A 22,512-nucleotide genomic window follows, 5' to 3' on the forward strand; every position below is an offset into this window, starting at 1 on the left:
CCTTGATCAAATGATTTGATTTTATTCATTATTACACCCAGTGTAATAAAACACTTAAGACTTTGGATTAATTTGGAATGCTCTGTAAATTCCCTGATAAATGATTTTCTACGCCAATGAATTAGGTGAATTAAAATAAATTAGTATTGAATAAAATCGAAATTTTATGGTTCATTAAATCGTGTCGTTTTAATTAATTTGTATTTTTTTTAATTTCATTTTCCAAAATGCATAGAGTCTAGTCAACAAAATGTATTTGAAATGTTTAGTTGTGATTTTATCCAGTGTTCTAGCATTAACATTGGGTAATGCTAGATTTACCAACATTAAATGCGAAGTATTGGACCCGCAATTTGCCAACCTTCCCAAATGTCAACTGAAAATGGTACAACGGGGTGTGGCAGCACTAGATATTTATGTCAAGTTATTTCAACTGCCCTTAAACAATATATCGGTGAGTAGTTTTGACGTTCTATTTAAAATGTTAATCTTCTTAAATTGTAGGTGACATCGGCATTGTATAAAAAAGCTAGTGGTTTTCGACCATTTTTATACAATACTACTTTGAATTTTTGTGAATATATGAAGAATAAAAAGAAATATCCATTTTTCAATATAGTTGTCGACGTATTCAATAAGAACTCCAATGTAAATCACACCTGTCCTTACAATGTAAGTTTTATTAAATCAACTACAAGTCCGTCATTTTAATGCTACAATTTTTAATATTTAATTTTTAAAAAGTGCCAAAACCAGTATTTCCCAAATATTAAATTATAATTTGTAATGAAGTTTAAATATTTGTATTTGCAACACAAAGTTTACAAATATGAATATTTACTCTAAACGGACCTAAAATAATTAAAACTATATATTTAACTAAAAAACTATTTTGAAATCCTCTAGCACGACATTATTTTGCATAATGTTATTTTAAAAGATTCGATGTTTAAACATTTGCCATTGCCAGAAGGTGAATACATGGTACACATAACGGTATATGCCTACAATGATCCAAAAGTTATAGTAAAGGCGTATGTGCAACAAATGGAATAAATTTATTACAGTAAATATGTAGTACTATCAGATAAATTTGGTTTCGGTTTAATGAGGCAGTGAATTTTAATTAAAAAAACATCACTGCTCATATCTACAGTAATTAATTTCGTGTTTAAATTAAATAAAATTTTCATAATTGATATATTTTTTAATATGTAATTTTTTAATAAAATATTAAATTAAAAATCGATTTATAGTTTCACAAAATTAGAATAGGCTGTCATTTAAGCAGTAAAATGTTGCCAATAAAAAACACCTTACAGCTGTCAGTTTAGAGTTAGTAAAAATGGAGCGTTACGCGAGAGAATATCGCGTTTTAATTATTGAACAATATTTCAGAAATAATGAAATAGTTTTCGAGCTAAACTATTCTAAGCGATGAAGGAGAAAGGCACCGCTACCGATGGCGTCTGCAATGATATTTTAACTTTCTCCAACGTATACCAAGCAGAGAAGAAGTTCCGCAAACCGTCACAGCAGCAGCCGCTATTTTCATTCCAGCTGGTCAATTATATACCATCAGAGGCAGTGGAATTCGATGATGAGATCCGAAGTACTAACCCTGACGATTCTATCGCGATATCGCAGGTTGGTAAATGAGGATAAGCGGATAAAATCTGAAGAACTGCAACTTAAGTTCAGGAGTTGGTAAATCTGGGTTTCCGCATACACCGTAATCGGCACCTATAACGAAAACTGAAACTGAAGAACATTGGTGTTCGTCACCGTCTCGTTTTAGTTGGGTGCGTTGCGTCATAAAAGAGAAACGAAATTATTTTTTTAATTTTGGATGTCGCACATTAAATAGAATTTCATTATTTTTGACAAAATCTATTACTTTTTCCTCTTCCAATAAAGAAAATTTATTTTTATTCATTTTAATTTTCTTTTAATTTGAAATAAAAAAATAATTAAAATAATTTCGTTCCTACAGCGCCGAAAACAACCTACTTGAAGTTGTTTTCGTTCCGGCCCCAAATGACAGGTTTTTCGTTACTGATCGGTGCCGTTTCGTTCCCAATTTTCGTTGCCGATTTCTGAAACGAACTTTTTTTCAGTGCAAATGTATGGAATTTCGTTGTCGGTGCCGATTACGGTGTATGCGGAAACGTAGCTTAAGTTGACAGAGTCGTGATTAAGTTTGCTGATACCACCATATCCAAACACATTTCCATTAAGCAAATGACCTGAGAGAGACAAGTCGTAACGAAGTGTTATTCGCAAACTACTTGGTGGTCGCCATAGCGGATACAGAGAAAAAACCAGAGTAGTTCAGACACAACTGAGGTAGGGATGCAGCCACAGACTTTATACCTACTCGTCTCACATAGAACGTGCCCTCACAAATTTATGCCCAGCATGTGGATACCACTATATTTCCACTGACCATTCATTTCAACTTCACTTCATCCAATGGATTTATGGACTTATCATATTGTTACGTTTTAACCTTTTCAAAACGTTGGTTTATTTCCTTTAAATAAACCGGATACTTTTGATTGCAAATAAAAGCCGTTTAGTATTTTATTTAAAAATGTACAATAACAGAATTAAATAGTCACTCAATCGCGGTATTCACTGTTAAGTGCGAATGGTATTGCATCATTGCAAATGCAAAATTGTGAAGGTTTTTGTGTGTATTTTGTTATTGGATTACGGTAAAATTTTGCATTTGCAATGATGCTAGATCATTCGCACTTAACAGTGAATACCGCTAATGTTTTTTTATACACGTTTATAAATTCGCAGAAATACAGACACACTTTATAATGTACACGAATTCACTTGAAAAACACAGCACTCAGTTGATGTTTATTCGAAAAGCGTCTCTGATAAACTCACTCACGACTGCAACCTCTGCCACTATTTATACCACTGCCATCTGCACTCTAGATTTCTCTTTAACTGTCTAGAGGTTTCTAATACATACGTCATCTGTGGTGTACTTTCTACAATGTTCTTTAACTGAATATTCGAATTCGAATATACGGTCGCAGCAAACAGCGTTGCCAACTTACGATCAATGGTCAACTGAAAGCTTTTATTCAATGTTAATAATGCCCACAGATATGTTAAAGTTTGGGCACTGCTATTTGAAAGCATTATGCAACTTTAAATCATCCGTTAAAATCGTTATATTTGAATACAAGTACAATTTCGTAACAATATTATAAAATTATATAGTTTTATGTGTTACAACAACATGAAGCAAATTTTCACTTTGATGCTTTGTTAATCGTCAAAATTGCACAGATCCACATGTGACTGTAGAAAAACAAATGAAGACATCTTTGGATCATATGGTCAAGCAGTGACTATTATTGATGCTTGACATCGCTATGATAAGTCTGCTTTTACACACACTTGCTTGTACTGGCAAGTCTCTTCCATTCTTATTTATTTTCTCATTTTCACAATGGCGACTTGCTGTGTGTAAACAGACAAGCAATTTTAAACTTGCTTGAGAATCGAAGAGACTTGCTTCAAGTAAACTTGCTGTGTGTAAAAGCAGACTTAGACCCCTTTCACACTAGGCAATTTAGTTGCGGAAGTCTCTTGTGTTTGTAGATGCCAGAGGTAATGTCGGATTAAGGAGAAGAAAATTTTGCATGCTGTTTTGTTGTTGAGCAAGAGACTTGCGCAACTAAATTGCCTAGTGTGAAAGGCGTCTTACAAAGTTCATTCTGATATTGATTGAGGTTTCAACCAGATGGTGCCAATTCAATTACTGCATGCGACATTTCTTAGTAGTGTTCTAGGTGTTGGTAGAATTTCAATCGACCCACTTAAGTCACTTGCATATTTTGAGTTATGACGATTTACTTGCAAATAAGCATAAATAATGCTATAAATATATAAAGACACATAAAACATTTAAAGCCACATTTAATGTACCAAACTGTTTAATTTAAAAAAACCAAAATGTATTTTTAATTGTCAACAATGTGTATCCATCTAACCTTAAATAAGTTCATCCGATTCATATTAAAATAATTAAAATTATTTAGTAAAAATTACTCAATAAGAATTAGAGTTGGTCATAATAGCTCTATTTGTTAATAGATCATTTTTATTTTAAACAAATAAATGAACAAGATTGTTCTTTTTGTTAAGTTGTTTATTTTTATTCTGCGGTGTTTGACAGAACTATTTGCAGATAGTGTACAAAGCATGACAACTGATTTTGGAAAAAAATTTGGCTGGATTTTCAAATAAGTTTCAAACATCTACAGTAATATCAAACAAACAAAACGAATAAAGTGAATAAAAAAAAACTTAAAGACTGAACTACTTCACACTGATCACTTGAACTTGTTCGTTCATGAACAATCCAACTCTAATATGAATTTGAAATTGTACATATTCATATTTGCTTTAAATTTAAAAACATTTATATTGGCATCTATAAAGTTTACAAATATCAAGTGCGATGAATTTGATTCAAAATTTGCCACTTTCAAAGAATGTCGTTTAAGAGTTCCGAAACGTGACACAGTGTCATTAAACTTACATGTGAAACTTTTTGAATTACCGGTCAATAATGTAACGGTAAGATTTATTTATCATTTAAATATATACATTAGAGTGACAATCAGTTGTATGGAAAAAAATTATGTTAAAATTTTGAAGAGTGCCGGGTGAAATATTGTGACACTAGGACTAAAAGTTAAGTGCTGAACATTTGAGCCAAATCGGACAACGATTTCTGGACGCGCATCGAGGTCAAATTTCAGATATATGCTAAATTTTACTATTTTTAACCCTGTATCTCCTTTGGTCCAAAATGACCCCAAAACTGTATTATCGCCAAAATTCGGAAAAAATGCAAATTTTTTAGTTTTTGTAAAAATGTTGCTAAAATAAATAATTTTGCAATTAAATGCAAAAGAATCGAAATGTGTAAGTAATTATCGTTGTAATGAGATATAAATGACAAAATTTGGTTAAAAAAGTTAAAGTTATTACAAATTCGCCAGACCATTAACGTGTCTCAGGCCACTTGAACAAGAAATTTAGCAAAAAAATTAACATATTTCGAGAAAAATTAAAATAAAAGCGAATTTATATATTTTTGGGCCGATTTTAATGAAACAACAACAACAACAGTGTAAAAATAGATTTTAACCTTTAAGAGCACTTGGAGTCAAAATGGCTGTGTTTTCGTGATTTTAAAAGTTGAGGGTCATTTGGATCCCAAGTGCTGCTAAGGGTCAATTTCCATTTTTGTGCTGTTTTTTTTTAATTCTGGACTTTATGTTATATTTTCCTCAAGTTTCATTAAAATCGGCCCAAAAATATATAACATTTCGCTATCTTTCGATTAGAAATTCCTAATATTGAAACGTTTTCCGATTTTAGTAAAACTTTCAGACCATATTTAAAATTACCAGGACTATAATATTATGAATATGTTTTACTTAAAATTTATAACAGTAAGGAAATTGGGTTAATTCGCCAAAATATGGACAAAAATTTAGTTTTCCTTGAAAATCGCAAAATTTAAATTGCAGGTACGGAAAAACTGTAAGAGCTATTGACATAATTTTTTCATATTTTTATTCCCTATTATAATTTGTTTAACAAAATTTTTAAAAATTTAAAAATGAACATTCGAAACGGCCGTTAACAAAAATATTTGTTGTTGGCCATACCTGCGAACAGGTTAACGGTATCCTACGAAGACAAAAAGTAAATATGGATATATTTTAAATAAAAATTAGTTTTTATTTTAATTTTTCTCGAAATATGTAAATTTTTTTTCCTAAATTTCTTGTTCAAGTGGCCTGAGACACGTTAATGGTCTGGTGAATTTGTAATAACTTTAACATTTATTAACCAAATTTTGTCATTTATATCTCATTACAACGATAATTACCAGGGCAACCAAAAATATGCTCTAAAAAATGTGTTTTATGTGCATAAAATATGCACTTAAAAACGAAAAATATGCTCTTAAAATATAAAAAATATGCACTTAAAAATAGTTGGTTATTGTTTGATTTCAAAATTTCATTAAAAAAATATATATGAAGTAAATAAAATATTGAGCTCATAAATTAAAATTGGTTATTATAGGATTAAATATCGATTTTAGGGAATTTGGCACTACATGAAAATAGTTACATTCAATTAATATTATTATATTTAGCAATAAATTACTATGTGTATACTTAGGTTTTAAATTTTTTTTAACAAAATCTTTGTTTTAGATTTCCGAGTTTCTTAGACAATCATAGTCAATTGATTTGTCCCACCTTTTAAACTGCTTAATACTTCAAACTTTTTTTTGTAATTAGTGGCATAATATTTTACATTCTCAATCCATGTGTCCCAATGTTTATAGGATCCCTACTGAGGATGTACCCAATAATTCACCAAATGTTTCTATTCTATATAAAGCTTTAAAAGCTTTTTTTATCATTTGAATAATGTTTCAAAAACTCTGTGAATAGCGTGTAATTTTTTGGTAAAAAATTGCAAAGGATTTTTGAGGATTCATCATGTGTCTAGATAAACATCTGAATTCGTCTTCTAAAATTTAAATAGAATTATAAAAGAGCCTTACTATAGTGGAATGATTAGTTCTATTTAAGACTGCGGCAATTAAAAAAAACTTTTTGTTCAAGTTTTATCACTGGGACTCAAAATACAGTGTCATTTCCTATGTTTCTTCCTTTCTCATCCATTGTATCGTTTATCGATATCCACGTATATACTTTTTTAACGATTTCATAATAAATGTTTTTACAAGTTGTGTAAATATATCAACGGGTTTTGAACACGAGATTTTCGATAGATCTTAATATTCTGAACGTCTGTTGAATACTTGTTTAATTTTACATTAGTGGTAAACTATTACTGAAATTCCTTCTTTTAAATATATCCAACAATTTTTTAAGAAGTTGCCCATAATAACATACAATTTTGGAATTTTCTTTTAATTTTTACGTATTTTTACTATTTGTTAAATTTTAATATTTGTGTGTATATTTTTAATTCAATTGAAATAAAAGTAAATCAACGAAAACTCTATGAATATAAGTGATTATGGGTACTCTATTTTTTATTTAAGTAACTTAGGCCAATTATCATTGGAACTTAACAAAATAGTAAAATATAGAAATGAAAAATTACAATACAAGCAATAAAATTATATAAGGAAAATAAAATAATGAAAAATAAAAGAAAATATCCAACAAAAATATGCAGTTATGAGTTAAATATGCTATAAAACGCAAAATATGCTAAAATATGCAGTAAAGGGCAAAATATGCACTGACAAATCGATGCCAAAATTCTTAAAATTGTCTGAAACGGATAAATAACTAACTGATATGTTTATACGACGCACAGCAAAAAATATGATATTGCATATTTTTGGTTGTCCGGATAATTACATACACAATTGGATTATTTTGCATTCAATTGTAAAATTATTTATTTAGTAGCAAAATTTTTACAAAAACTGAAAAATTTTAAATTTTTCCGGATTTGACAGGGTTAATTTCCAAACATTTGTTTTAATGTAATATTCATTAATATAAATAAATCTACATATTTCTAGAAAAGAATGCAGAAAGTTTATGAGTTTTACCTTTTTTTCCATATAAATAGTAAAATTTTGCATATATCTGAAATTTTACCTCGATGCGCGTCCAGAAATCGTTGTCCGATTTGGCTCAAATTTTCAGCACTTAACTTTTAGGCCTAGTGACACAATATTTCACCCGACACTCTTTGAAATCTAAAAAAAATCGGCTGTCACTCTAATATACATACATAGCTATTAATTAAGGTATTTATAGACGGCAATACTGAATATTAATATTTGTCAAAAACTCTATGATACTTGAGTTACAATTTCATCATCTAAACAAAATTTGTATTAGATTTTCAAAAAATACGAATGATTTTTTGGATTTATAATCGTGTAAACAAGAAATGTCTTTTCGAAACGATTTCTTGACATACCGAATGATTTCAATAATATTTTAAATTTGAAAAGTGTTAATACTCAGTATTGCCGTCTATAAATACCTTTAGCAATAATGTACTTATTTCTAATTGCAGATTAATTTAGCCTTGTTAAAAAAGGCCAATGGATATAAACCATTTCTGTATAATACAACGACTGATTTTTGTCATTTTATGAAGAACCAGAAACGACATCTATTTTTGAAATTTTTTTTCGATCTGCTGCTCAAATCTTCGAATATTAATCACACATGTCCTTTTAATGTAAGTTTGATGACAAAGAACAGATTGAGAGTAGATATCTTGACACTTTTCTATATAAATGTGTCTTAAAACGACACTTTTCTATATAGAAATGTACCTTAACAAGACACTTTTCTATATAGAAATGTACCTTAACAAGACACTTTTCTATATAGAAATGTACCTTAACAAGACACTTTTCTATATAGAAATGTACCTTAACAAGACACTTTTCTATATAGAAATGTACCTTAACAAGACACTTTTCTATATTTAATCAAATGTTGATTTTTATATTTTTTTGTTTTCTTTTAGCATGATGTAATTGTCCGTAATTTAGTATTAGAAGAATATATGTTTAAAATTATGCCACTGCCATCGGGCGAATATATGCTTCGGTTGAAAGTGGCTGCCTACAAAGATTGGAAAGCAGACGTGAAAGCTTATTTTAATCGTTTTGGCGATGGGATTTAAATTATTTTAATCAGGCATGTGATGAAAAACGATCGTTTTCAAAACTGAAATCAATCTCAAAACGATTTAGGTGTGATGAATTTCGATTGATTTCATTTTCATTTTTGTTTCACTCCGTATCATTTTTATAGCTAAAAAAACAAAAAATAAGCAACTCTCCATTTGTTTACCTTAATTAATGTGAAAATTTAATTTCGATAAATTCCCTTTGAAACAAAATCGAGTTTGAAACTATAATGACAAAACGATTCAAACAAACACATCGCACCTTTTGTCGTCTTGAAATCGTTTTTGCATCTAAATCGTTTTTCATCACATACCTGAATGTTTTTAAAGAACAAGAGAGAAAAATAATTTTTAATATAATTTGTATGTAATTAAAAATATTATACGAAAAATTTACTATTTTTACAAAATCTGCTTCTCTGGCCATGTTTTTAAGCTGGCGGGTAACGTATAAAGTCCATATTAATACATACCAATAAATATATAAATTATAATTAAAAAAAATTAAAACTAAATGTGACTTTTTTCTACTTGAATGATAAACTTAGAATTTAAATAATAAGAAATCAATGGACTGAAGTAGGGTACATGTCTATATAGATTTAAAAATGAACAATTTTTATTGTGCTGAATTGGGGCCCAATCAAATTCTCTGCAGTCACATGATTGCCTCATTTTTGATTTGATTGTCGTAAATTGGCGCAAAGCGATTTAGTGGCAATAATTGTCGCATTCCAGTCACACGATTCTTCTGGTTTACGACAACTTAAAGGGGGGTCAGACGGCATGTATTGCTTGTGTTTTGTGCCATGTAATTGGACATTTTTCCATATGTAAACATGTACATACCGTGTGATCCATATGAAACTTTGTGTATGTAAAATACATGTGTATTACTCGTGACATTTTTTGCAATTAGAGCATGTTCTATTTTCGTGTGTATAACAGTGTTGTATTTTGAAATACAACACTGTGTGAGTGCAAAATAAAAAAACAAAACCAAAAATAGTAAAGAAAAATCATAACAAAATAAATTTCATTGCATTAAATATATGTATTGTGATTTAAAAATGTTTTAAATAAATATATTGTTAAAAACAACAAACATATAAACTAATAGAGGTTATGTCACATGCAATTACATATGTACGTTTGAACGTGGAAATTATGAATCGTATGTATAACGTGAATTTTGTCATACACATGGAATTCCATATGTATCGAATACATGTCCCAATACACAAGCAATACATGCCGTCTGACCCCCCTATTAGAGAAACAGCTGTTGTGCTATATGTTAAATTTTGTTTTGTTTACATAAATGCATGGCGTAATGATTATAAGGTGTATGCGTTACGGCAACAAATACAACAATACAAAAACAAATAACTTTTATAGTGTCAAAAACAACTGACAATGTATACAAACTACAGCAAAAAAAAATTTTGACAAGATTGAAGTTGTAAACAAACTCGAGCAAAAAAATAATCAGCTGTTTGATTAATGTCACCTTGTATATCATTACACCATGCATAAATGTAAAAAAAATCTATGTGAAAAAATTATTTTTTAACTAAAAAAGAAAATTGCGTCTGCCTTAATTATCGTATAAAAAAATTAATAAAGAAATGTTAAAAGATGTATGTGGGTCAGGGAGTGGCTCACAAAAAGAATATTTCATTTACAAAAATTAATATTGGCGCTAGTTGTCTTCTTTGATTGTCGCACTAGAACACAATAAATATTGGTGTATTTTTAACTTTTTTATTGGTGCATGTTGAATATCAAGCATTCACATGATTGCCGCTCCAGTGTTGCATTCGATTGGGACAAATAAGCACAATATTGTTGTGGTTTGACATATGAGCCAATAAGTTGTGAAATCACACGATTGACGTATAAAATAGACAAATAATTGGTGCATTGCGGTAATCGTGTGATCCTACCTTTAGTCATTTTTAAAGTCAGTTCTTAAAGGGGGGTCAGACGGCATGCATTACTTGTGTTTTGTGCCATGTATTGGGACATTTTTCCACATGTAAACATACATACCGTGTGATCCATATGAAGCTTTGTAAATGTAAAATACATGTGTATATCAAAAATTTTTTAAAAAATCATTGAAATATTTAACCACTTTTCAAACTCTTTAAAAAAATTTTACATTGATTATTTTTCACTCAAAAATTAGTATACAGATTATAAAATTATAATTACGGCCTCTAATCCCCTTTTCATGGAGTTTACAAGATGTTCAGTTATATCTAGTCCCAATATATACAATATCTAATAATTTGTTTTTGAATTAAAAACCATTACTTTAAAAACCATTACGTTTATCACATAATTTTTAATTTTTTTGTTAAATTAACTTCCACAAATTTCAATTTCTTTGAAAAATAATGCAACTGTTGCTTTTGAAACCTTTAAAAAAGAATTGCTTTTGAAACCTTTAAAAAATAAATTAATATTTTTCGCGATTCTCACTTGTGTAGATTTGAAATTTTCTTTCATTCATCATATATAAAAGCTAAATGATGTGAAAAGCTAGAGTTGTGAGTTTGTTCGTTTTTATTTGGGTTTCATCAAAAGAACAAATATTAGATCAAAGGCGAGTTGAAAGTATTTGTTTAATTATTTGAAAAACCTAAAGAAATTTTACACAAAAAACTTCAAGTTGATGAAAACTACCTTTGTATGGAGACGATAACACAAATCATATGTCTGATACAACAACAAAATACAAAATTCATTGTTGTGAAAATTAGGTTCATAGGCGTGTTTGTCAAGTCGGTTGTCAAAAAACTAACTCTTGCAACGAAACAATACATGTTATGTAGAATGTAATGTAATGTAGAAGACATATTATTTGTCTCTATGTATAATTCTTATTTAAAAGCAATAAAATATAACGGTTGTAATTCACAGTGAATAGTATAACCAACAAGAAGAAGCATTCATGACATTTGTATGAGCAGCCAAATAACTATCTGGCAACACCATACTATATGGAATGTCAATTGACATTTTGTCATTTTCTTTCTTTCTTTGTTGAATCGTCAAACCGAATGTACGTAAAATTTAAAGTGTTTTTAAAAACTTGTAAAATATTGTAAAAATATTGGAATATATTTAGAAATTTTGTTAAAATATTACAATTTTCTTTGTATATTTCAATAATTCATTAAAATATTTATAAATTGTAAAAAGATGTTTGAGATTTAGAGGGATGAAAAAACTTAACCTAAATTTTTGCTTGTTTCTTTACATTAGAATCGGTTGATTAGTTGACAACATGGTGAACGGACGTATACCCTCAGTCTTTTCAAAGACTTATGTCACTCCTCGTCGTCCTTATGAAAAGGCTCGCTTGGACCAGGAATTGAAGATCATTGGTGAATATGGTCTCCGCAACAAACGTGAAGTCTGGCGTGTCAAGTACGCTTTGGCTAAAATCCGTAAGGCTGCTCGTGAATTGTTGACTTTGGATGAGAAAGACGAAAAGAGATTGTTCCAAGGTATGTATTGGGAAAATGAGCCAACTCCTTTAAAACTGTTAATGATGATTTTGTATTTTTTAATTTCTGACACTTCTTGTCTGAGTTTAACATTGAAGATCTAAAAACGCTGAGTGTATACAATAATTTATTATGAATTGGAAAAAAGAAAGAATTCTTATTAATTTTTATAAATTTCTTTTTTAGGTAATGCCTTGTTGCGTCGTTTGGTACGTATTGGTGTCTTGGATGAATCCCGCATGAAGCTCGATTACGTTTTGGGCTTGAAAATCGAAGATTTCTTGGAACGCCGTTTGCAAACCCAAGTCTTCAAATTGGGATTAGCCAAATCTATCCATCACGCTCGTGTCTTGATCCGTCAACGTCACATTCGGTAAATATCTGCTCTAGTATAAGCTACAAGCTTTTGGATTGAAAATTATACATACAACAAACCTTGAAATGAAAATTGTTCAGTAAGACCACTTGAGAGTCGAACAAGTTACCCTGAGTACTATAAGGAGGTAGGGGGTTTTTTGTACCGGCTCTCAACGTCTTTTGGTATTGGTTTCACTATTTCTAAACACAAGTTGTGTTGGAAGAAACCAATTTAGTTTAGGTCCAGCCTAAACAAAATACCGAGTAAGTTGGTATATTGAGAAACATAAAACTGAACCTCAAGAGTCACTCTTAATGAGACCTCCTTTATATTTATATATCATGTATTTATTTTGCTAATTATTTTTTTCTTTTATTTTTCTTATAGTGTCCGCAAACAGGTAGTTAACATTCCTTCCTTTGTGGTCCGTTTGGATTCCCAGAAACACATCGATTTCTCTTTGAAATCTCCCTTCGGTGGTGGCCGCCCCGGTCGCGTGAAGAGGAAGAACATGAAGAAGAACACTGGCAAGGATGACGCCGCCGAAGAAGAAGAAGATTAAACACACATCTCTTCCTCGTCGTTATTTTTCTTAAGGATTTAAAATATGTTTACATCTGTGTTTGTTTGAAAATGTGGATGTAAATTGTGGAAAAATAAAAGTTGGTTTTTTAATTTTTTCAAATTAATGATTACTCTGTTTTATTTATATGATAAACTTTAGAAAGTTATTGAGAAATATAAATTTTTAAACGATTGAGGTTTAAAAAATATCTTAAATTATTGGTTGATGTTTTTGCTTGGAGTCGAAAGCTCTTGTTATTTTCGGGTTCAATCTGAATGAACTAGCTGGAAAACAGTTTTTAAGACCATAGAACAACTTGGACCATATATTTAAACTAATTCACTAAGGGGCTAATCGAATACTTATTCGACCGGGCGAGTTTTATTTATGATATCTATTAACGAGTTTTTGCTGGAATGCTAATAAGCGTTCGAAATTATACGGTAATACATTCTTAAAGATCTTAAATTCAAATCTAATATTTTTTCTTCAATTTGTTTTTATTTGAATCATTTACAAAATTAATAGAAAAATATAGTGTATAGAACAGGAAAAACTGTAGAAGTTCCAGAACGCCTGAATACAGTACTCGTTCTATTTTGCATTTTTATCCTGATAAAACTATTTTGATTTGAATTGAAGATTTTGTAAACGATTTGAATTTAAGAAAAATTTAATGATTCAGTTTCAATAAACTATGAATACTTAAAATTGTAAATTAGATATTTTCGCAAATTAGATGCCCGTATTATTATTTAATATTAATAGGTATTTAGTTAGCGTTCTTAATTTCTCGGACTTTTTCCATTCCCGTGTAATATTGTAAAAATTCATTCCAAGGAATATTTTAATACTAAATTAATCCAAAAACCAGTTTTTTTTCAAATATTCGGTCAAAATTCAATAAAGTATATCTTTATTAAAAGATCTAAGAAGTTCCAATCATTTTCAAATCAGAATATATTTAAAAACAAGAAAGGAAGTATTGTCAAAAAAAAATAAATGTCAAAAAATCAGATATTTATGAGAAAAAAGTCCTATTTCGAATGTGGGCTAAGAGAAATAATCGACCGATTTCAACCAACTTCAATCGGCTTGGCGCTTGTACCTTGCGCACAAGATTTACATTGATAGCCAGCCAGACATACTAGCTGTTAAATCGAGAAGGTGCTTCTGCGTCGATCGGTGTACTTAAAGGCGAGTGTTAGACTAATATTTTTGGGCATGTAGGGTATAAATGTTAAACCAATATTTTTGTCACAATTTCCTGTGAATATCCTTACAAGTGTTAATGTAAAACATCTCAATAATTTCTTTAAGAACTTAAAATTTCACTATGTTAAGAGGACCTACTAGAAATGTTTATTTTTCCGTTTTAAAAGAACACTTTTCAGTTCTTGTAATTCTTCTGTGTCAACTGATTTTATGTTAAAAATCTATGGATAATATAAGTTACAGCCAATCTATTATTAGTGCGTAAAGGTCCGAAACCCCGCTTTTTTACCCGTAACTCAAGATTTTGGATGTATTTGGCAAATTTCAACAGCAGATTCTGTTTATACTCGATCACAAAGGTTTATTAGGTACGTCCCAGTTAAAGCTGCTTCATTCCACATATACTTAGGCATGCTTGCTTCAAGTAATATTGTTCTGACCTTTTCTACCAGCGTTCTATTGTACCGTTCGGCCACACCGTTTTGCTGAGGGGAATAGGCTATGGTGTCTTCTACTTGAATACCTTTTAGTTTGTACCAATTCTTTTGTTCCTTGGATCCATATTCCCGGCCTTGATCTATAGTGAGTTTCGAAATGGATGTTCCAAATTTAGCAGTTACCATCGCATCGTATTCTTTGTAACGGTTAAATACATCAGACTTCTTTTTGATTGTATATATTATTGAGAAGTGAGTAAAGTCGTCTATGAATGACACAAAATATTTCGATCCATCCCAAGCTACAGGATCTATTGGTCCACAAACATCAGAATGGATTCTCTCAAGTGGACGAATAGTTTTTACACGGGTTTTGTTGAAAGGATCACGGCAATGTTTTCCTTCAACACAAATGTCACAGAATTCAATCTTTTCCGGCATAATATCAATTCCATTAACCATATTTGTGTTCACCAAATCGTTAAAGGATGATTGACCAATGTGACCATAACGTTTGTGCCATAATTGATTCTTCTCAACATTTGTTAAGTTTGCCACACATTGCTTAATGTTAAAACTCACCTCATATAAGTTTCCTCGCAAGTAACCAGTAGCTATTAAATCGTTTTCTTTCAAAATTAAAGCTTTTTCTTTGCAGAATCTTACTTCAATACCGGCTGCAGTCAATTTCTTTATGGAGAGTAGGTTGTCTCTTAATTCTGGAATATACAGCACATTTTGCAATTTCATTTCAACACCTTTGTTGCTTTTTCCTTTTATTATACCAAGCTTATTTGCATATAGAGACTGATCATCTTTTGCTATTCTGATTTCGATTGGATTTGGAAGGTTTTTGATTTCGTCGAAGTACCATTTTTCGTTTATTAAATGATCACTTGCTCCAGAATCCAGTTTAAATGTCACGTATGACTTACACAAATTCTGTGCTGAAAATATAATATAATTATTTGAAAGTTAAAGTGATTTTTTATGGCGATTTTATGCTTATTGATTATTTAATTCATATGGCAGCATTAACATCACATACATGAAGCAACTTTTTGCATTTTTTCTTGTAATTGGTAGCCTCGTAATCACAGCTGATATTTTTTTCTTCGCTTGTTTAGATGTTCGAACTGTCAAATTCGCTTGTGTTTGTTGTTGCAAAAAAACACAACAATGCCAATAGCAATAAAACCAACGTCAGACTTTGACAGTATAACTATTTTTTATTAAAACAAAGTGACTGTCATTTTTTTCATGTTGTTGTCTTTTTATCACTACCTTCTCTGTTATATCCTGGCAATTCTGTTGCGACGAAAGCAAAAAACCTTGAACTTCTCTCAATTTCTGTGTTTTCGGTTTTTGTTGTTTGATGGTGGTGGCTTGCCTGCATCTTTTTTTTGTTTCGGCTCTAGAAAAATTGTTACAAAAAAATATTGCAAAATTAATTCAATCGCAGAATAATCCAAAAAAAATCTTTAAAAATGCCAAAGGCAAATAAAGTGAATGTTAAGGAAAAAGTCGAGGACAATGTGTGCGATTTAAGTTTGTCCGAATTGAGGGAGATTCCGGTTAAAGAAATCGTAAGTATGGGAAACGAGCCTGGCCTTTTGGACAGAAATGCATTTGCAAACAAAACACAAAGCATACAGATGGAATAATGAAAGAAGAAACCTTGTAACGAAAGTGAAAGTTCTATGAAGGACTTGTGTAGTAAAAGTTTTTAATTATATTAATGTGGACATACTGTCTCCTATAAAATATATACAACAATTGTAAATTTGAAAGTGCAAGCGAAAGTGAGGAAATAATTATTGATCCTATTAAATGTGAACATTTGGCAACACACCCTTTTTTCTAAATTTGTTTTAACCAGTGTCTGTATTAGAAATTTACCAGCTTGTGTATCCATCCATTTTTAACCCTCAAACCATATCGCCACATACGAAAACACATCTTTTGCTGTTTGTGTTGTGGGTCACACAACAGCATACAGTTGTAGAGTAGAATGTGAAAGTAGCGTTGGGGAAAGGAAGGAGGTTTTGTTTTGCCTGAAAAAGGTACCTTTAATTTATCAGAAAAGTACTGATTTCAAATATTATGTACCTTCGTAGCTTAGTGTAATATGTAAATATGTTAGAGGAAGGCACTAGACAAAATGGTTATTAGAGCTTATTGGAAATTTGTAGTACCTACCACTTGTAACATTCATAATTTTATTATGCAATAGTTTAAATTTCCATCAAAGTGATTGTATTTCAATGAGATTTCAATCCTGATTTGGTATATTGTCAAGTTTGTGATATATTTTGATTGTTGAGGTTTTTTGCATGAATGTTATGTTAGGTGAGGTGGCTAAACTCTAGCTTATGAGCGCCAAACTGATAAATCCATTACGGTCGAAAATCAATTTTCGTGATTGGTTATACACTCCGAAAACCTTTTCACCCTGCAAAGCAAGAGGTATTTGCTGGTTTTTAAGTCCGCACAATATAAAACCTTTACAATTGTAAGTTTTTACATTATTTCCGAATTAGGAATTATTTAAGTTTAGCTGGGAGTTATATCACGATACAAGGTAGTTTCTATACCTAAGCCCGGTAAGGCCAGACACTCGAAATCAAAGGATTTTGACATATTACCCTGTCGTCTTTTCTATTGAAGAGAAAACCTATTGACCTATTAGATCAGAAGGACTAATATATATATATCTAAGGAGCAATACAGATATTTACCTCATTACCTTAGGCTCAGTATGCCTATCTTAAGGATAAGTCTATTGAGAGTGCGCTTCTTGAGGTGGTGGGTTATATAGAGCACAGTTTGAAGCATATGAAATATACATTAGCTGCGTTTTTAGATATAGAAGGAGGTATTAATAAAGGGGGTATTAATAAAAAAATGAAGATAGAGGCTATCAGGGATTCGTTAGTGGAACTTAGGGTTAACGACTTCCTGGTGAGTTGGATAGTTACCATGCTGTATACCATTATTATCAACTCAACCCTATGGGACGATAAGATCAGTAAGGTGGAGTTCTTTGTCCTCTTTTGTGGTTACTGGCGATAAACTCTATTCTCAAAATCTTTGAGTCTAGACTCTAGAGGTAGGAAGTTAGTCTCCTATTCGGATGACGTGATTCTGATGAAATGAAAGTTTCTCTCCACTATCAGGGAAATGAGGTAGCAGATGAACTGGGCAGACATGGCTCAGATCTAGACCACGATGCTAGACAGTAAGACTTTCGATTTACCACTTCTACAGGCTAATATTTGAAAGATTCCGTGACCACCAACCAATCCTGGAATAGTACGACGGATTCTCAAGTGTCCAAGTGTCACATTATGTGCAACTGCCCGAGACTACAGTCATAGATTTAAATGGTTAGGTAATATATCTCTAGATGAACTGGGAGTGTTGCTGGCTGTAAATTAAGTAACATATTTGGTTTTATCAGAGGAATAGGTTTGCTATTTAAAAGATGTTTTACAGTGAATTCAAATCCGTAACAAATTTTTCTTCTTTATGCAGATTTGAAGTTTTCTCGTTGCTATCTCTAATACACTACCTTGCTTCTGCTTTATTTCCTTCATGTCCCCCTTTTTTAAGGAAAGGCATACTTTTTATAGGACTCTTGAAGGGAATCACAATGGACGTTATGGTATCCGAGTGGATGGGCACACCCCTCGGATACCATATCCCCGATGGAATTCTTTATCAATTCAAAATTTGATTTTTTGTCGTTATGATAAACAGTTTTAAAATAAGAGACATAGTTCATTTGAGGTTTGGGAGTTTACTTCGCTTGGTTGGGGGCTTATTTTATTTAAAATATTTGGGTTTGTAATTCATAATGAATTAAGTTCCTAACCTTGCATTTAATTTATTTTTGGTTTGGGGACTTAGTTCGTAGCGCTGTCAGATTGTATAGTGAGTTTTGCCCAATTAAACAGCTTACTTAACATCTAATGCTGATCCTACATTTCCATCAATATGAAGGTCTAAGCCAATTTTTCATTTCACCATCTTTTATTCCATAGTTTAGTTACTTTTCCATTCAATTTCTCCAAAAGATTTTGTATTCGGGGAAAAGAACAAATTGCCAAATGTTGGAATGTACTAAAAAAATGTACCCAAGTATCCATCACAGTCTGAAACGAAAGAGTTCTGCGGTTTGGCCTCAATAAATAAATCTTGCACTTTCTCATGTTCTTTCAATTCTCTTTTAATTTTCTTATTCCGTTTAACTTGTTTGGCTCTGCTGAATGCATTAAATAACGGTTTTTATGTTTTATTCGTCGCTGTGTTGGCCAAACAAGATGTGAGTGCGAGGGTACGAATGCAGGAATACTGTTCCAAAAACAGGGTTGTTTGTGTGTGCGGTTTTATTTAAATTTTTGGCAATTTTTTTTTCCTGTATACATATTGAATATTGTATTCTTTGGTTTGTTTTTTACAGGCTTCCTTTAAGCGAGTGAATGTATTGGATTTATCTAGTAATCGTCTGATGTCTTTGGGTGTAAGTGTAATTTTTTTCTGTATTTTTTGAATTTTGAAGATTTATGAAATTTTTATTTTTATTGCAGAAAAACATTGGCACCCTTACACGTTTGGTTAAGTTAGATTTGAGTAAAAATCAAATTAAGTTCTTACCCGAGGATTTTGGACTCTTAAGAAATCTTAGACATCTGGATTTGTACAACAATCAATTGGAACACTTGCCTCTAAGCTTTGGAGATTTAACAAATTTAAGATATTTAGATCTTAAAGGCAATCCCCTGACACCGGCTTTAGCGAAAATAGTGGGCATTTGTACAACCACAAAGGATTGCCAGGATTCGGCTAAAAGAACGGTGGGTTGTGTTTCCGCAAAAAGATTTTAATGATAGTGCTTTTTGTGCAATTTTCTTTCTACAAGTTTAATAATTAAAATTCCTTTGTTGATTACAGGTTAAATTTATGTCCGCCATGCAAGTAGAGGCTATAAAAGCAAAAGAACAATATAAACAAGAAATTCTACAAAATCAAAATACACGCTCTGCCCAAGAAGAAATCGAAAATTCCGACAAGTACCCTGAATTGCAGCAAAAATCAAAGAAAACTAAAAAATCAAAATCCAAAAAGAAATCCAGCAATAGTCCAGAGTCTGCAGCCAATACAGTGGCTCTGTCCGTCGACGACAATATAACCATAGCAAAGGCCAGTAAAAATAAAAAGTCTGCCAACGGTGCGTTAAAGTCTTCAACAAAGTCTCAACCTTCCTCAACCGCTTTGACATCGTTGATAATCTTTTTGCTGATGGTGGCATTTAATGTGGTACTCATTTACATGATCATGTTTAAAAATCCAGAAATTGCCGAAAAAATTGTAGAATCGATACCACATCAATATCGCGATTGGATTTTAACAAAAACTGAAATCTTTCGTTTGCACGTAACCGATTGGATTTCAGAATTTCGCACACCACCCGAGGAACACTGACGGTTTATCTATTTGAAGCCATAAGTGAATGAGGGTAGTAGAGATTGATCGAGTTTAAATGACATACGCAAAATTTTAAACTTTGGTTGATAATGGCTTCAAATAGAGAGAAATTTACATTTGGATATTTAACAAATTAACAACTAATTTTGTAATTTTGACAACATAAATGAGAGCTACATTTTGTTTCATAACACTATGTATAATTACACATGTATTTAACCAAAGAAATTTAGAGATTTCAAAATTTTATAAATATTTAGAACATAAAATTCGTATACTGCCATTTATATACATAAATAATAATGTCTAACTAACGATCTATGTTTATTTAATCTGAACTAACATCATCATCATCATTATCATAATTTTTTATTCATTATCACATACTTTATAGAAGTAATTCATTATTACATTAAACGTCCATGTCCAAAAAACAACATCAACAAAAAGTTAACAAAACCATTCTACATTTATTAGACAAAATAACATATTTATATACAAACAATACATACACGTTTAAATGTTCTTTGTTTTTCAATATAAATGTTTAATTTATTTTATTTCTTTATAATTTATTTAGCTTTTTTTTCCTACAATAGCCAGATAAACAGTAAAACACAGTAACGATTCAATGTTCCATACAATTACAAGCTAAATACTTACTAAATAGAAATGAAAACAAAATAATCAACTCTACCTTTTAATTGAAATATGAAAGAAATACAAACAAATTCAATATTTTTTCAATATTTTACACAATTTACAATCAAGTGTTATACTTAAAGTATAACACTTTACAACAAACTATACTAAATACTTACACTATATTATATTATTAACTAACAATAAAACAAACTCAACTCAATAAATCCAAAAGCAATAGTTGATCGAAATAAACAAACGAAATAATTAATAAATTAATCAATTTACTCACAGAGTTTTTAGTTGTTAAATTTTACTTAAAATCCAACTCGCTGTTAAATTACTTTACATTAATATTTTATTTGTTTAATACCTACTCCTATTGTTTTCAACTCCTTAACTCAGTATCGTAGTTTTGTTTTTTATTTTTTTCTTTAGCTGTAAGAAATTCTTTAAGAATTTTTTGTGGTGTGTTAACTTTAGTTGATTTACAATATTTTCTTACATAAATAATACAATACTTTCAGCATTTTATTTCTTATTTGGTAGTTCTTAATTACAAAAAGACATTGAAAATATATATATTTTATGTACTTTTTTATCAATTATTATCTTTATCTTAATTAAAAACAAACATTTAAGCAAATATCTTTTATAAATTTTTATCATACATCTAAGTTTAAAATTAAATCTATCATTTCATACACATACACATTTTTTTCAACTTGATCTATAAGTATATGACTAAATAAAGTTTTTTTTGAAGTAAAATGACCGCTAGCGGAGTTTTGTATTTATCTTGGAAAAAAAATTCCACTTTGGAGGTCAGTATTTGTGGACTTACAGTATAGTTCTAGTTATTGAAACTCTCAATAACTAGGACCCAAATTCTCTAAAAAAAGGCTTTCACAATCTTTGGTAGAACGAGATTTCGGACGTTCCATAATAGCTTATATTTTTGCTGATGCATTTAATGTGGTTGTTTGGCATCAATTCAAGTTTTCGAAAATTATTCTCCCTTATCGTGGTTGGCGTAAATATCTTACGCCTACGAGAGTTTCGTACTAGATTAAAGATAAAATGCAAACTGTTTCTTTAATCTATTACTAAACTGTCGTAGGCGTAAGACGTTTACGGCAACCACGATAAAGGTGATTATAAAAATAAAACAAACAAATTTCAAGTTTAAATTGGAGACAATGATCTCTTTTTATAGTAAATAAATATTACCTTGTAGAAGGAATATATCGCGCTTTTTAGTAAGATGCACGTAGTGCTTATGTCGAAGACAATTTGACAAGTGTTTTTTAATGCTAAAATAACAAGCATAATTTGGTGGCAAACATTATTTAAGGCACCGTTAACGGTTTACTCGCTAGAATCTAGTAAAATACTTCCAGCAAAGTTGCATTAAAAAAGGAAGCAACAATAGATTATAACGTTGTTAAAAGTAGTATAATACGTTTAATGTAGTTATTACCAAAAGGATGCAACCTAAACAGTGGTACTCATTTACATGATCATGTTTAAAAA

At 30.6% G+C, this 22,512-nt stretch overlaps 4 protein-coding genes across 4 annotated transcripts; all 4 read left to right on the forward strand.

Moving 5' to 3' along the window:
- Window positions 1–250: 250 nt before the first annotated feature.
- LOC135955520 (uncharacterized) lies at window positions 251–1,056 on the forward strand. The gene is made up of 3 exons (XM_065505870.1): window positions 251–454; window positions 505–672; window positions 907–1,056. Exons 1-3 carry the CDS (start codon window positions 251–253, stop codon window positions 1,054–1,056), a joined length of 522 nt encoding a protein of 173 aa, XP_065361942.1.
- A 3,190-nt stretch (window positions 1,057–4,246) lies between these two features.
- Window positions 4,247–8,751, forward strand: LOC135955521 (uncharacterized). Its single transcript, XM_065505871.1, has 3 exons — window positions 4,247–4,608; window positions 8,131–8,298; window positions 8,593–8,751. Exons 1-3 carry the CDS (start codon window positions 4,402–4,404, stop codon window positions 8,749–8,751), a joined length of 534 nt encoding a protein of 177 aa, XP_065361943.1. The 5' UTR covers window positions 4,247–4,401.
- A 2,984-nt stretch (window positions 8,752–11,735) lies between these two features.
- On the forward strand, window positions 11,736–13,322 carry RpS9 (ribosomal protein S9). The gene is made up of 4 exons (XM_065503559.1): window positions 11,736–11,827; window positions 12,031–12,275; window positions 12,462–12,648; window positions 13,021–13,322. Exons 2-4 carry the CDS (start codon window positions 12,053–12,055, stop codon window positions 13,193–13,195), a joined length of 585 nt encoding a protein of 194 aa, XP_065359631.1. The 5' UTR covers window positions 11,736–11,827; window positions 12,031–12,052; the 3' UTR covers window positions 13,196–13,322.
- A 2,840-nt stretch (window positions 13,323–16,162) lies between these two features.
- Window positions 16,163–21,750, forward strand: LOC135954803 (leucine-rich repeat-containing protein 59). The gene is made up of 4 exons (XM_065505036.1): window positions 16,163–16,436; window positions 19,313–19,372; window positions 19,440–19,706; window positions 19,804–21,750. Exons 1-4 carry the CDS (start codon window positions 16,338–16,340, stop codon window positions 20,332–20,334), a joined length of 957 nt encoding a protein of 318 aa, XP_065361108.1. The 5' UTR covers window positions 16,163–16,337; the 3' UTR covers window positions 20,335–21,750.
- Window positions 21,751–22,512: the final 762 nt, after the last annotated feature.

Source organism: Calliphora vicina, chromosome 3, assembly GCF_958450345.1.
Source record: "Calliphora vicina chromosome 3, idCalVici1.1, whole genome shotgun sequence".
Lineage (NCBI taxonomy): Eukaryota > Metazoa > Arthropoda > Insecta > Diptera > Calliphoridae > Calliphora > Calliphora vicina.

What these genes read in the sequence shown, in the direction of transcription:
- LOC135955520 (XM_065505870.1), top strand. Translation starts at nt 251, where the DNA reads ATGTATTTGAAATGTTTAGTTGTGATTTTATCCAGTGTTCTAGCATTA. An exon ending in TGCCCTTAAACAATATATCG is followed by an intron (nt 455 to 504) that starts GTGAGTAGTTTT and finishes CTTAAATTGTAG; the next exon opens with GTGACATCGGCATTGTATAA. An exon ending in ATCACACCTGTCCTTACAAT is followed by an intron (nt 673 to 906) that starts GTAAGTTTTATT and finishes GAAATCCTCTAG; the next exon opens with CACGACATTATTTTGCATAA.
- LOC135955521 (XM_065505871.1), top strand. Translation starts at nt 4,402, where the DNA reads ATGAATTTGAAATTGTACATATTCATATTTGCTTTAAATTTAAAAACA. An exon ending in TACCGGTCAATAATGTAACG is followed by an intron (nt 4,609 to 8,130) that starts GTAAGATTTATT and finishes TTCTAATTGCAG; the next exon opens with ATTAATTTAGCCTTGTTAAA. An exon ending in ATCACACATGTCCTTTTAAT is followed by an intron (nt 8,299 to 8,592) that starts GTAAGTTTGATG and finishes GTTTTCTTTTAG; the next exon opens with CATGATGTAATTGTCCGTAA.
- RpS9 (XM_065503559.1), top strand. Translation starts at nt 12,053, where the DNA reads ATGGTGAACGGACGTATACCCTCAGTCTTTTCAAAGACTTATGTCACT. An exon ending in CGAAAAGAGATTGTTCCAAG is followed by an intron (nt 12,276 to 12,461) that starts GTATGTATTGGG and finishes TTTCTTTTTTAG; the next exon opens with GTAATGCCTTGTTGCGTCGT. An exon ending in ATCCGTCAACGTCACATTCG is followed by an intron (nt 12,649 to 13,020) that starts GTAAATATCTGC and finishes TTTTTCTTATAG; the next exon opens with TGTCCGCAAACAGGTAGTTA.
- LOC135954803 (XM_065505036.1), top strand. Translation starts at nt 16,338, where the DNA reads ATGCCAAAGGCAAATAAAGTGAATGTTAAGGAAAAAGTCGAGGACAAT. An exon ending in ATCGTCTGATGTCTTTGGGT is followed by an intron (nt 19,373 to 19,439) that starts GTAAGTGTAATT and finishes TTTTTATTGCAG; the next exon opens with AAAAACATTGGCACCCTTAC. An exon ending in AGGATTCGGCTAAAAGAACG is followed by an intron (nt 19,707 to 19,803) that starts GTGGGTTGTGTT and finishes TGTTGATTACAG; the next exon opens with GTTAAATTTATGTCCGCCAT.